This window comes from Pipistrellus hanaki, assembly GCF_964339955.1.
Source record: "Pipistrellus hanaki genome assembly, chromosome: 14".
Taxonomy (NCBI): Eukaryota; Metazoa; Chordata; class Mammalia; order Chiroptera; family Vespertilionidae; genus Pipistrellus; species Pipistrellus hanaki.
In genome coordinates, this window is record NC_140516.1 from 18,433,827 (window position 1) to 18,447,525 (window position 13,699).

At 43.3% G+C, this 13,699-nt stretch overlaps 1 protein-coding gene across 1 annotated transcript in view; it reads left to right on the forward strand.

Annotated features, from left to right (window-relative positions):
* The first annotated feature begins 168 nt into the window (after positions 1-168).
* The window catches only part of DNA2 (DNA replication helicase/nuclease 2), a 34,447-nt gene continuing 20,916 nt past the window's right edge, over positions 169-13,699 (forward strand). The window contains exons 1-8 of the mRNA XM_084904246.1: positions 169-334; positions 1,890-2,060; positions 3,136-3,319; positions 5,854-5,999; positions 7,427-7,558; positions 8,522-8,741; positions 9,290-9,407; positions 10,951-11,116. Of these exons, the coding sequence (XP_084760372.1) occupies positions 261-334; positions 1,890-2,060; positions 3,136-3,319; positions 5,854-5,999; positions 7,427-7,558; positions 8,522-8,741; positions 9,290-9,407; positions 10,951-11,116 (1,211 nt within the window). The 5' untranslated portion in view covers positions 169-260. The remainder of the gene's footprint in view (positions 335-1,889; positions 2,061-3,135; positions 3,320-5,853; positions 6,000-7,426; positions 7,559-8,521; positions 8,742-9,289; positions 9,408-10,950; positions 11,117-13,699) is intronic.

Sequence of the window (13,699 nt, forward strand, 5' to 3'; positions counted from 1 at the left end):
GGTTGGCTTGTCTAGACAGAAGGCGGGAGCACACGGTTTGGGCAGGATTTGTGCAGCCTCTGTGTTCCCAAACCGAAGGCGAGAGAACAAAGCTCCTTTCCCAAGGGGCCCTGGCCCAGGTGCGGTGCAGCGGGTGGGAGCGCCCGCTGGGGGCGCTGCAGGCGGGCGGCGCGTGCGCGGCGCGGGGCGGCGGGGCGCCCTCCTCTCTCCGGCGGGTCCCCCGGTGGTGCCCGGCGGCCGTTTGCGGGGTCCGCACCGGGATGGAGCCGCTGGAGGACCTGGAGCTGCTGATGGAGGAGACGTTCGCGGAGGCGGCCGAGCCGCCCGCGGAGCTGTGAGCGGGCGGGGCGGGGCGGCGGGGCGGCGGGAGATTTGAACGGGAGGAGCGGGAGGCGGCCCGCGCCGCGGCGTGTCCGGCGCGGGGCCCGCCGGCCGGAGCCTGGAGCCTGCCCTGGGCCAGCGGCTCCTTCTCGCCCCCGGGGTCACGTCTTTCCCGGATTGGGGGAGCCCCAGCCGCTCACAGGTCTTCTTCAAAGGGAGCTGCGAGCTGCTTTCCTCCGCGTTTGCTTGGAGAGCTCTGCACCCGCCTCGCGGTGTATAGGGTCGGGGGTGGGGGGACGACCCACAGCCATGGGTTTGCACAGTTTGCACAAGTGGTGGAGTGTGTGGTTTAATTTTTTTAATTTCTCTCTTTTTTTAAAAAAATTTTTTATTGTTTAAAATATTACAAGTATTAATAGTAGTACATAGGTCTCCTCCCCCCCCCCCCCTTGACCTTCCCCCGTCATTTTCTCTTTAATTCTTATAACCATGGGGCTTATATTTGGAAATATCCTTGTCATAAGTATGTTTTCCAACAGCAGTGACACTGGTGCTGACTATTGGTAACGGATCTTGGCGTTTGGGGTTTGGGGGATCCGGAAGGCGTCCCAGCAGCTGCCTCGGGAAATGTGTGGGTTAGTGCATGTGGAGGTTCCAAAATAACAGAACCTAGGGTGATGGCAAGGCGATTTCAGAGCAATGTTCAAAGCATTTGGTGTGACAATTGGAGGGATGATGACTTCGGGCCCTGTGGGAGTCTTACTGCAATCAGACCGGAGAGACTTCAGAGGAATTTAATATTTTCTAGAGGAGAGATTATTCTGCATGGTTTTCAGGCGGCTGGGATCAGTGCATGAAAGGATTGTGATAGTGACTTGCCCATGATAGGAGAGATTTCTGAGTTACTCTGTGAAGGAACGAGCCACTGTATTGGGTGTGCTTTCTGTGCAATGCAGGGGCTGGCTGATTCCCAAAGAGATTTCATAGGATTTCCTGCATGAACTAGTACATTGGACTAGATGATTTCTATGTTTGCTCCTAAGTTAAAGATTAATGCAATTCTGTGGCTCACTGTTCTATAACAAACATCTCTTTAAAAAAAAAAGTTTTTATTGCCCTGCCTAGCCGGTTGGCCCAGTGGATAGAGCGTCGGCCTGTGGACTGAAGGGTCTGGGTTGGATTCTAGTCAAGGACACATGCCTCGATTGCATGTCGTTCCCCAATAGGGGGCGTGCAGGAGGTAGTCAACTAGTAAATCTCTTCAATAATGTTTCTCTCCCTCTCCCTTCTTCTCTGAAATCAATACAAAAAAAACCAAATAATTTTAAATTGATTTTTAGAGTGAAAAAGGGAGAGAGAAACATTGATGTGAGAGAGGAACGTCGGTTGCCCTCCATACACACCCCCGCAGGGTTTCGGACCGGAAACCTGGCATGTGCCCTGCCCAGGAATGGAACTGGCAACCTTTTGATGACTCTGAACCAACTGAACCACAGTTGGGCCAAGCGTCTCTTTTATTTACGAAAAGGATAGTGTCCAAAGTGGTCCCTTTAATTTGTCTGCGTTAGATTTCAGAAGGTGGCCGCTACGACGGTCCTGGGCCGCGGAGTGGATAACCGGTACCTGGTGCTGGCAGTCAGTGCCGTGCAGAAGGAGGACGGGAGCCACGAAAAGCACCTCGTCATCACGGCTTCCCAGTCGCGAGCCTGCAAAGAGCTGTGCATCCTCAGGAATGGCTGGTAACTTCTGTGCGGCTCCCGGCTCTGACCTGCAGGCTCTTCAGGGTCCCATCGCAGAGCCCGTCCCATGGGCTTGTGCGGCGGTCACTATCATTTAGATATTAACAGGGGGGGGTTGTTTTCAACCTGAACTAATTCCACATGAAAGTTACCCCAGCAGCATGTCAAGTCCCTTATCCCGAAAGTTGATTTTTATTGTCCGTTGAAACGACAGAGGGGCTTGTTAAATGATTGCATCCTTTTCCCAGTACTCTGTGTTTTAAGATTACAGCTTGGAACTCATATTCTCACAAAGAGCAAGATGAATCACAGCATAAGAACATGCTTTGACCTTACATTTCTCTACCCAAGTAAAGTGTGGTACGCTTGGGTGACGGGGAGATGCAGCGAAGTCAGCTCTGATTTTGCCTAGATTTTCTGTCGAGGCTGCAAGTAGGATGGTATGAACTAGATGAATATAGTTTTACTCTTGCTACATTGCATTTGGCTCCATGCCTCATTGACGATGTAGATACTATGTAAGCCTTAAGAATGAGATAATTTGGGGGAGATAATAGATCAACCGAAGGACTTGTATACATGCATATAAGTACAACCAATGGACATAAAACTCTGGGGAGGGAGGGGATGTATGGGAGGGAGGGGGGCAAAAAAAATCAATAAAATATATTTTAAAAAATTAAAAAAATATATCAAGCAAAAAGTAAAAAAAAAAAAAAAAGAATGAGATAATTTAAAAAAATGAGATAATTAATTATTAAAACAAAATCATCCGTAATTGGAGCTCTGTGTTACCCCATTAAAGATTTGATAGCTTTGGATGCTGCTAACGCAGCTTTCCTCCCTGGGATTAAAGGAAAACCCACGCGTATTCTCAGGAGTGTTTCAAAGGTGGGAAAGGGTGGTGTGACCAAGAGCTGATTCAGAAGACTGCATCCTGGTATTGAATTTTTTAAAAAAGGATCCATAAGTTTAGAAATACTCCTTCAGACAAAAGATTTGTTTATTTTTGAAGCCAATTAATAAGCTTAAATGTAGGAACCGAAACGGTGTTGATACTTGGCTTTCTTTGTAGGTGCTCCGTCCCAGTGGAGCCAGGGGACATCATTCACCTGGAGGGAGACTGCACGGCGGACACGTGGGTAATAGATGAAGATTTTGGCTATTTGATTCTGTACCCGGACATGCTGATTTCTGGCACAAGCATAGCCAGCAGCATTCGATGTCTGAGAAGAGCCGTCCTCAGTGAAACTTTCAGGGTGAGCAATATAACAGCACAGTTTCTGCAGGGGTGTAGAGTTTGTAGAGCACTTTTACACTTTCTTTTTTTTCTCTTCTCTTTGAGGCTGGAGGAGAGGGAGGGGAGGGAGTGTGGGGTACCTGGGGTGCGGGTTCGGGGCAGCAAGGGAAAGCAGGGTGGGAGGAAAGGGGAAGGGGCAGGAGTCACTTTCACACTTTTGTTTTACTTAACCCTTCCAGTAATGCTGTGAGGAGATGGTATGAACCAGCTGCATGTTACAGATGAGGGAAATCAGGCTCAGAGACTTAAAGTGACTTGCTAAAGTCATGTAGCTAGTAAGTGGCAGTACTGGGACTCATGGCCACGTGCCTGACTCTTTTGAATCTTGTTAAACACGGATAAAATAATTCTAATGATAAGGAAATTAGTTTAGTGATAAAAAATTAGTACATCTAGCTGAAACCGGTTTGGCTCAGTGGATAGAGCGTCGGTCTGCGGACTGAAGGGTCCCAAGTTCGATTCCGGTCAAGGGGCATGTTCATTGGTTGCGGGCAAGACCCCGGTAGGGGGTGTGCTGGAGGCAGCTGGTCGATGTTTCTAGTTCTCTATCCCTCTCCCTTCCTCTATGTGGAAAATCAATAAAATATATTTTTTAAAAAATTAGTACATCTAGATATTTCCAAACATTGCTTCATGTGATTGCATTGCTTTTCAGAGAGAGTGGAAGGGAGGTTGGAGGGGTGGGAAAGAAAGAAAGAGAAACATCCCTGTGAGAGATACACATTGACCGGTTGCCTCCCGCACGTTCCCCAACTGGGGCGGGGAGTGAACTTGCAATCCAGGTATGTGCCCTGGACCAGGAATTGAACCCTTGAACCTTTGGTTCTCTGGTCGGCACTATAACCACTGAGCAGCTCCAGCCAGGGCAGACCCTGAGTGTTTATTTGTTAAACGTTTGCTCCTTGCTCTGGCCGGATGGTTCAGTTGTTTGGAGCGTTGTCCCGTACACGGCAAGGCTGCAGGTTCAATTCCATGTCAGGGCACATACCGAGGTTGTGGGTTCAGTCCCTGGTTGGGCTTGTAGAGAAGGCAACGGGTTAATTGCATGGATGTTTCTCTCTCTCTCTCTCTCTCTCTCTCTCGCTCGCTCGCTCTCGCTCTTGCTCTCGCTCTCTCTCTCAAAAAAAAAAAAAAATAGTATATTCAGGTGAGGATTAAAAAGTTTCTTCCTCCCAGTGTGTTGTTTTATTTATACAAGTAACCTACCTGTATGTAGAAAATCAAAATTACAGCTGAGCAAGAGCTAAAGAAGGCAAAATACTTACGTAGATTTTTTTTCTAATAGTGTTAGTTGCTACTTATTTGTAGTTTAGTTTATCCACTTTTTTTCTTCAGTTGTGGGAGAGTATCAACTTCTCTCTTAATCATGTATTATAAGGTGGACCTAAATATTACTCTATTAAAAACTTTTATTTTAAAATAATTCAGACTCAACATCAAATTTGCAAAAATAGTACAAAGAGTACCTCTGTAAGTTTTTTAAAATCCCTGATGGATGGTTTGGTGGACTTTATCTAGTTTTTGGTTAATAAAAGAGTTACTTGAAAAACACTTCCTTTTTGAGTAGAGAGAACTTTCTTGCCAAAAATCTCTACTGTAAGTTAACATTTTATGTTTCAATAATATCTTTTGCTTTCAATAATTTGTGAACTATGCCTTTATTGACCTTTTCTATTTGGATAAATTATAAAATGAAATTAGAAATGAATATATTACAATAAATAGTTGAGAATATGTTGAACATTTTCACTTTAAAAAAAATATATTTTATATTTTTTTTACAGAGAGGAAGGGAAAGGGATAGAGAGATAGAAACATCGATGAGAGAGGAACATCGACCAGCTGCTTCCTGCATACCCCCTGAATGTGCCTGAAACCTATGTATATGTATATGTCCTTGACTGGAATCGAACCCGGGACCTCTCAGTCCGCAGACCGACGCTCTATCCACTGAGCCAAACCGGTTTCGGCTACTTTGGTTAATTTTTAAAATAGAAATATAATGATTTAAAAAACAAACACAACTCTCATACTTGTAGAATAATTCAGGCCATTCTGAATAGAAGGGTAAGTCACACTGGCCGGTTTGGCTCAGTATATAGAGCGTGGGCCCGAGGACTGAAGGGTCCTGGGTTCAATTCCTGTTAAGGGCATATAACTTGGTTCCAGGCTGCTGTGTGCAGTTCTGGGTGTATGTGGGAGGCAACCAATCAATGTGTCTCTCTCAAATTAATGTTTCTCTCTCTTTGTCTCTCCCTGTCCCTTCCCCTCTTTTTAAAAATCAATGGAAAATATCCTCTTGTGAGAATTAACAAGAAAAGAAAGGGGAAGTCACTTATAATTCCTCCCACCAGAAAAATGCATTGGTTGATATTTTGATATTTGTCTTACTATCAATAGTACACTTTGGCCATGGTGGTTTAATAGGTTAGGTAATAAGTATACATTCATTCCTGTTAATATGTTATAAAATAAAAGTTTTGTTCTTAATAGAGCTCTGATCCAGTCACACGCCAAATGCTGATTGGTACGGTTCTCCATGAAGTATTTCAGAAAGCAATAAGTGATAGCTTTGACCCAGAAAAGCTACAAGAACTTGCTTTGCAAACCGTTCAAGAGATACGGCACCTGAAAGAAATGTAAGTAGTTACAAGAAGTACAATTTTATTATATAACTTCTCCTAAATCTGTAAGGTACTCGGCCATTTTCCCAGTCAGTGTAAATTAGTGTAATACTGAAATGCAGATTCCAAAGTTGCAGTCCCCCCTTCCAGTTCTGCGGAGAGCTTCTAACATTGCACAGCAGGAACTCTGTGGCTAAGAATAACTGCACGTTCTGTCCAGCAGACTCAGAGAGTGTGCGGGTCGTGTTGTCCCCCCTTTAGAAATTGTGACACGCTGAACATTGTATGCGTTTGGAAGTCGGGCCTCCTTTGAAATTCTAGCTTTGCCAGTGAGATGGCCGCAGACGTCACTTAAACATTCTGAAAACGGCGATGACACCTGGTTTGCATTTTGTGACAATGGAAATAACGTGTATAAACCCACAGGAGGTTTTATGAGTGACTGACGACCTTCAGAGGGATTAGCACGCTCTGCCGTCTGTTTCTGCCTCTCCTCCTCCTGCAGCCCATCTTCTCTCACAGGCATGTCTTCATTGGCGATGAGTTTGTTCTGACATTGGTCTATTTTCCCAGATAGTAATTATATGTCTCACTGTTTATGTGGGGGGAAATGTGTTCCAAAATTTCACACAAATGACATAGCGATGACGCGTAATCTAGTCGTAAAACATGTCCGGCCGCGGCCGTGCGCCGGCCCTGTGTGTGCTCAGACGCGGATCCTGAGCCGTCCGACAGCAGCTCATTGTAAACGAGGAAACTTTTCATGACCATAAAGCACAGCATTCAGAATATAAAATAGATTTAATAAAGGTTTTGCTTTAAGAGTTCTATTTATTGCCTACTTGCCACTTTGCGTTTCAAAATTTTGAATTTTTTGGTCACAACCTAACCAGCAAATGATTACCTTATCTGTTGCATATTGGATTGATTATTGCCCAGTAGCCAGTCACATCACATCAGTGGCTTACGTGGCAAATGTCTAACCAGTGACTTCAGGGTTTCTGTAGAGTAGAAACTCAGGGTGGCTCAGCGGGTGGTTCTGGTCCTGGTCTCCATGTGGGCGACCGTCATCGAGGCTGCCCAGGGCAGGAGGAGGACTCACATGTCAGAGGGAATGTGGGACTGTTTGGGACACTGGTGTCAGCCGTGGCTCCCTGGCTTGAGGGACTTCAGCTTCTCTCTGGAACTGAGGCTCAGCCTGCTCAGGAGATGCTCTCGGCAGAGCCGGCTGCTCATTCTGTCCTCTTTGCTGACCCTGCTCTTCAGAGACCAACAGGGCTCTGCTCTCCCCCCTTTTCAGGCTGAATAATAACGCTTTGTACGTGTAGTTCACATTTTGTTTATCTGTTAGTCCGTGGTACTTGGGTTGCTTAATTGGATGTTTTTGTCCTTTTTTACTATTTTCATATTCATGCTTTAACATGTATTCTTTTACTGCACAGGTACCGCTTAAATTTGAATCAAGATGAAGTGAAACAAGACGTAGAAGAGTACCTTCCTTCATTTTCTAAGTGGGCTGGAGATTTCATGCATAAACACTCTCCAGCTGACTCCCCGCAGATGCAGCTCTCTCTGTAAGAAACCTCTGTATCTATGTGGTTCATACGTTTAGACCAGGATTCTGCTCTGAATTTTGAATTAAAGCTTTTTAAAGATTGAGTTATTGCAACTAGCCTTTTTGTTTGCTTATTTTACAAATTACAGTCCTGAGTATCTTTCCACTCTGGCCAGGGTTTTTATACTTTTTTAAATATCAATTTTATATGATATAAAATAAAATGCTTTATTACTAGAAAATATATTCTTTTCATGTCAGATTTATATTTCTAGTTTTTTATATGGCTTTGAGACTCAAATAGGATTAATAGAAGTTGGCTCTTATCTGAATTTTCTTCTGCAGAATGACTTTCTGCTCTAAAAATAAGTAAATCTTAGATAAGAAAAGTGTAAAAGGCTTTAAAAGTTATTTTTGTCTCTCCAGGATTGTCACAGGGGTGTAAGTGTTGGATGATCAAACTCATTCTTACCCACGTTGTTATGGTGTTACATGAAGGATCACATCACATGCAAGCATCAGTCTGTGTAATATCTAGTTGTATATCAGAATATTCAGATTGGTATTGTGGCTCCAGCAGTACAAGTAGCGAGGCTTGCAGTAATCTAGGCCTGAGGAAGGAAGGGCCGGGGTGGGAAGATTGCAGTAATAATGAACTGAAAGGGACAGATGACAAAAACGAGGAAATGTATGTTACATGAGTTGGAGCCTATAGGACTGGTTCCTGAACTTGAGTGTGCGTCAGAATTGCTTGGAGAGTTTGTTGAACAGATTGCTGGGCCTCACCCGTTAACATTTCTGATGGAGTAGGTCTAGAATGGGGCTTGAGAATTTGCAATGATCACAAGTTCCCAGATGATGCCAGTGCTGTAAGGTATATAGACTCTTTCCCCTCCCCACGTTCTCTGAGTGAAAAGTCAGTGGTAGCAGATGAGAATCGAGCCAAGTGTTCTCATTGTGTGTTTCTGTGTTTTGTTTTTAGGCCAAGTGATGGTGGTAACAATCATGCAGCATGTAATATTGAAGTCATAAAGGCATTGGATATCGAAGAAAGCATTTGGTCCCCTAGGTTTGGATTAAAGGGCAAGATAGATGTTACAGTTGGTGTGAAAATTCATCGAGGATGTAGAACCAAATATAAAGTAATGCCATTGGAACTTAAAACTGGCAAAGAGTCAAATTCTATCGAACACCGTAGTCAGGTATATAAATCTTCATAAGAAAACTGAATGTTTAATAGATTTAAAAATGTAGTCTGCAACCAAGTATATTTGTAGATATAATGATGCACATTTTAGGAGAAGACTTAAAGTAATACGGTCTGTTTCAGCTACATTTAACCTAATATTTCCTAAACCTAATTTTATGATGGAGCCATTGTTTTTATGTAACATCTACACAGGACACTCGTTAGGAAACATCATTGTAGCCTGGCTGGCATGGCACAATGGTTGAGCATTGACCTATGAACCAGGAGGTCAGGGTTTGATTCCCGGTCAGGGCGCATGCCCGGGATGCAGGCTTGATCCCCAGTGTGGGGTGTGCAGGAGGCAGCCGGTCAGTGATTCTCTGTCATCATTGATGTTTCTGTCTCTTTCCTTCTCCTTTCCCCTCTGAAATCAATGTAATTTTCAAAATGGAAATAGCTTAATTGACCTTTCGATTTTAAAATTATAGTATTGATTGCAAACACATACGGAAAAGCAGAAAGTTGAAGTTTCGTTTGACAAAATGCACGCTGTTCCCACAGCTGGTTCTGTACACGCTGCTGAGTCAGGAGAGAAGAGCTGACCCGGAGGCTGGCCTGCTCCTCTACCTCAAGACGGGCCAGATGTACCCTGTGCCAGCCAGACGTCTTGACAAAAGAGGTTGAGCTGTTTCCTCTCATCTTTACTTCTCTGGGTTTTGTTTGTTTCCCCTTCAACAGTCAGTGATGCATACAGCATACCTGGGCACGGCAGGTTTGGTTCCAGATCACCGCAGTAGAGCTAATATCACAGTGGAGCGCGTAAACATAATTTTTTTGCTTTCTTAGTGCATATAAAGGTTATGTTTACATGATCCTGTAGTCTATTAAGTGTGCAGTAGCATTATCCTCCTATATAATAAAGAGGTAATATGCAAATTAGCCCTCACGTCTTCACAAGATGGCTGCCTACAACCAGGCTGGCAGGGGAGTTAGTGAGGGATGACCAAACGACTGAATAGGCTGCCTGGGGCAACCAGGCCAGCATGGGGCATTGAGGGGAGACCAGGCCGGCAGTTGGGGACGACCAGGCCGGCAGGGAGGTCAGTAAGGGATGACCCAGCTGGTGGTGGTGGGGCGCAGTTGGGGGCAACCAGGCCAGCAGGGGCAGTTAGGAGCAGCTAGCCTGGAAGGGAGGGGCAGTTAGGGGTGACCAGACCAGCAGAGGGGCAGTTAGGGGAGATCAGGCTGGTATGGAATCAGTGATGGGTGATCAGGCTGGCAGGTGGGGGCAGTTACGGGCAACCAGGCAGGCAGATGAGCAATTAGGAGCCAGCAGTCCAGGATTGTGAGAGGGATGTTCGACTGCTGGGGATCGGGCCTAAACTGGGAGTCAGACATCCCCCAAGGGGTCCCAGATTGGAGGGGTGCAGGCTGTGCTGAGGGGATTTTGTGCAAATCTGTGAAGTGCAATAAAGTGAAGCACAATGAGACAAGGTGTCCCTGTATTTATACCTGACAGTAGCTCACTATACTTGCTAGGCCTAATAGAGGTTTTAATTTGTAGTTATGGTATTTTTTAGAAATAATTTTAACAATATACAGAATAGTTGAAAACATTAACTTATTAAAATTTTATCATATAAAACTTTAATTTCCTGCCCTATACTCTAGATAGTTGTATTTATCCTTAGCATTCAGCGAATAAAGCACCAACTTCAAAATTTGTACTAATTACGAGATACATGATTTAAAAAAAATATATTTTTATTGATTTTCCACAGAGGAAGGGAGAGGGATAGAGAACTAGAAACATCAATGAGAGAGAAACATCGACCAGCTGCCTCCTGCACACCCCCCACTGGGGATGTGCCTACAACCAATGTACATGCCCTTGACCGGAATCGAACCTGGGACCTTTCAGTCCGCAGGTCGAAGCTCTATCCACTGAGCCAAACTGGTTTCAGCAAGATACATGATTGTTGAGAGAATTTATCAAGTGAACAAAAGTTGGAGGAATTATACCAAAGTGTTAACGGTGGTTATTCTAGAGTAGTGGGAAAAATGAATGTTATTCTTTACTTTTTTTAAATGTTTTTAAATCTGAAAGTTTTATTTATGCGATGGAAAAGGTATATAATAAACTTATAATAAACTTTAAAGACACCTGTCCTCCCCCCCTTAGAATTAATTAATTTTTTCTTTTTCTTCCTCTCCCCCCATAGAATTATTAAAACTAAGAAACCAGATGGCATTCTCTTTGTTTCACCGTATTAGCAAACCTGCTACTGGAAAGGAGAAGACAGAGCTTAATCCTTTGCCACAAGTAATTGAGGAACAGCAAACCTGTAAATATTGTTCACAAGCGGGTAACTGTGCTCTTTATAGCAGGTAAACACACTGTCTTCCAAAAATACCAATTTCATTTAAGTGTGCGCCCAATTTAAAATGATTTAACATTGCTGGCCAGTCTGGCATTGATGGTTTCATTTTAGCCATTTTTTTCTGTGTGTATTTGTAAAATGAAGGGACTAGGAAAAAAAGCACAGTTCTTATTTTTTTTTAATCCTCACTCGAGGATATTTTTTCCCATTGATTTTTAGAGAGAGTGGAAGGGAGAGGAAGAGACAGAGAGAAACACTGATGTGAGAGAGATGTATCGATTGGTTGTCTCCCACATGCCTTCCACCAGGGCCAAGAACCTGCAACCGAGATACATACCCTTGATTGGGATCAAACCTTGGACCCTTCATTGTGCATGCTGATACTCTGTCCGCTGAGCCAAACTGTTTAGGGCCACAGTACATCTATATACCGTATTTTCCTGTGTATAAGACGACCTTTGATACGAAAAAAAGTCAACCGAAAATCGGGGGCAAAAGACCAAAATTGCACAAAAATTACCTGCAGATCTTGACAGCAAAGTAAGTCTTTTCTTTGAAGTGGGGGGTAGTCTTATACAGCGAATATAGGCTAAACCTATGTTTTAACTGTAAAATTAGGGGGTCGTCTTATACGCCAGAAAATACGGGTATATAAAAGGCTAATATGCAAAGTGTTCTCTTGGGAGTTTGCTTGCTTGCTATGACATGCCATGACCACCAGGGGGTGGCACAGAACGAAGGAAGATCCCCACCAGCAGCTGGCAGCCAGGGAAGGAAGGCCCTGGCCAGCAGCCGGAAGGCCTTGATCAGTCCTGATTTCTGGCCAGACCTACGGACCACCGGGCCTCTAGTATTTTATGCCTGTTTCCTTGGGGAACAATAGAATGCTTTTTGAACTCTGGTTCAGAAAGATGTCATATGTAGTATAGGCATTTTGAATGCAACTTAAATGGTGTTTTAAGAAGTCTTTCGCTTCTTAGTTGCTATTTTATTTCAGGCCTTTTGTAGTTTAAAATAACAGGGAAATTGGCCGAAACCGGTTTGGCTCAGTGGATAGAGCGTCAGCCTGCGGAATAAAAGGTCCCGGGTTCGATTCCAGTCAAGGACATGTGCCTTGGTTGTGGGCACATCCCCAGTAGGGGGTGTGCAAGAGGCAGCTGATCGATGATTCTCTCTCATTGATGTTTCTCTCTATCCCTCTCTCTTCCTCTCTGTAAAAAATCAATAAAATATATATTATTATAAAAAAATAATAATAAAATGCCGAGACCGGTTTGGCTCAATGGATAGAGCGTCGGCTTGGGGACTGAAGGGTCCCGGGTTCGATTCCGGTCAAGGGCATGTACCTTGGTTGCGGGCATATCCCTAGTAGGGGGTGTGCAAGAGGCAGCTGATCGATGACTCTCTCTCATCGATGTTTCTAACTCTCTATCTCTCTCCCTTCCTCTCTGTACAAAATCAATAAAATATATTAAAAAAATATATATAATAATAATAAAATGAAATAAAATAACAGGGAAATTGTTTCTTCCAGACACAAAGTTTGGTATGATCCAGTGGCCTTGAATGTTATGTCTATTTTATTACATGTGAGAAGTTTTTAGCTCTTATAAGCAGTCGTTTGTATTTATACCTTCATAGGCCAGCAAAAGGACACAAAAAAGTAGTTTGATGTAAATACAGACTAGATAAGATCAAATCAGAGCCAAAAATTCTAATTCAGCCTGAAAATTCACAGAAAGAATTTCTTTTTTAAAATGATTTTTTAAAAATATTTTATTGATTTTTTTTTTTTTTTTTTTTTTTTACAGAGAGTAAGAGAGAGGACTAGAGAGATAGAAACATCTATGAGAGAGAATCATCGATCAGCTGCCTCTTGCACACCCCCCACTGGGGAAGTGCCCGCAACCAAGGTACATGTCCTTGACCAGAATCAAACCTGGGACCTTTCAGTTTGCAGGCCGATGCTCTGTCCACTGAGCCAAACCGGTTTTGGCAGAAAGAACTTTTAAAACTATTGTATCAAAGGATCTCTTAATAGCAGAAGACTGAACCATGGGAAGCTGGGGCCTTTCCTATCAGCACGTTGTTTTGAAATCTTATGTTTTATTCTCAATGTTTTGTAGGCTTTCCTGTGAGATACTTGTTTCTATATAAAAATTTAGAAAAATCTTATTTTAGAAATTAGCATTAAGCAAAATGAAATTCCAGATAATTCTCCTGTTTTTTTATGTTGACCTTCCTGTGGCACAGAGCTGGCTGTACAAATATTGTGACTTTGAGAAATGTAGTTGTACAAAAAGCCAAAACTCGCTTCCAATAGGAATGAAGACGAGTGTACCAAGTAGTTGTTAGGGGCCCAGTCATTGAAGGCAAAACAATGCAGGATTGAGTTTCTTAAGCATTTTGTTTTGTAAACAGCCACTTTACTTTTAAAGAAAATTAGGGGCTGTGGTGATAAGTTATGATGACCATCATTATATGTACTTACTTTAGAAGTATCTCATTTATAGCCAGCAAAATGTGTTGTTTTTTTTTTTAAATATATTTTATTGATTTTGTATAGAGAGGAAGGGAGAGAGATAGAGAG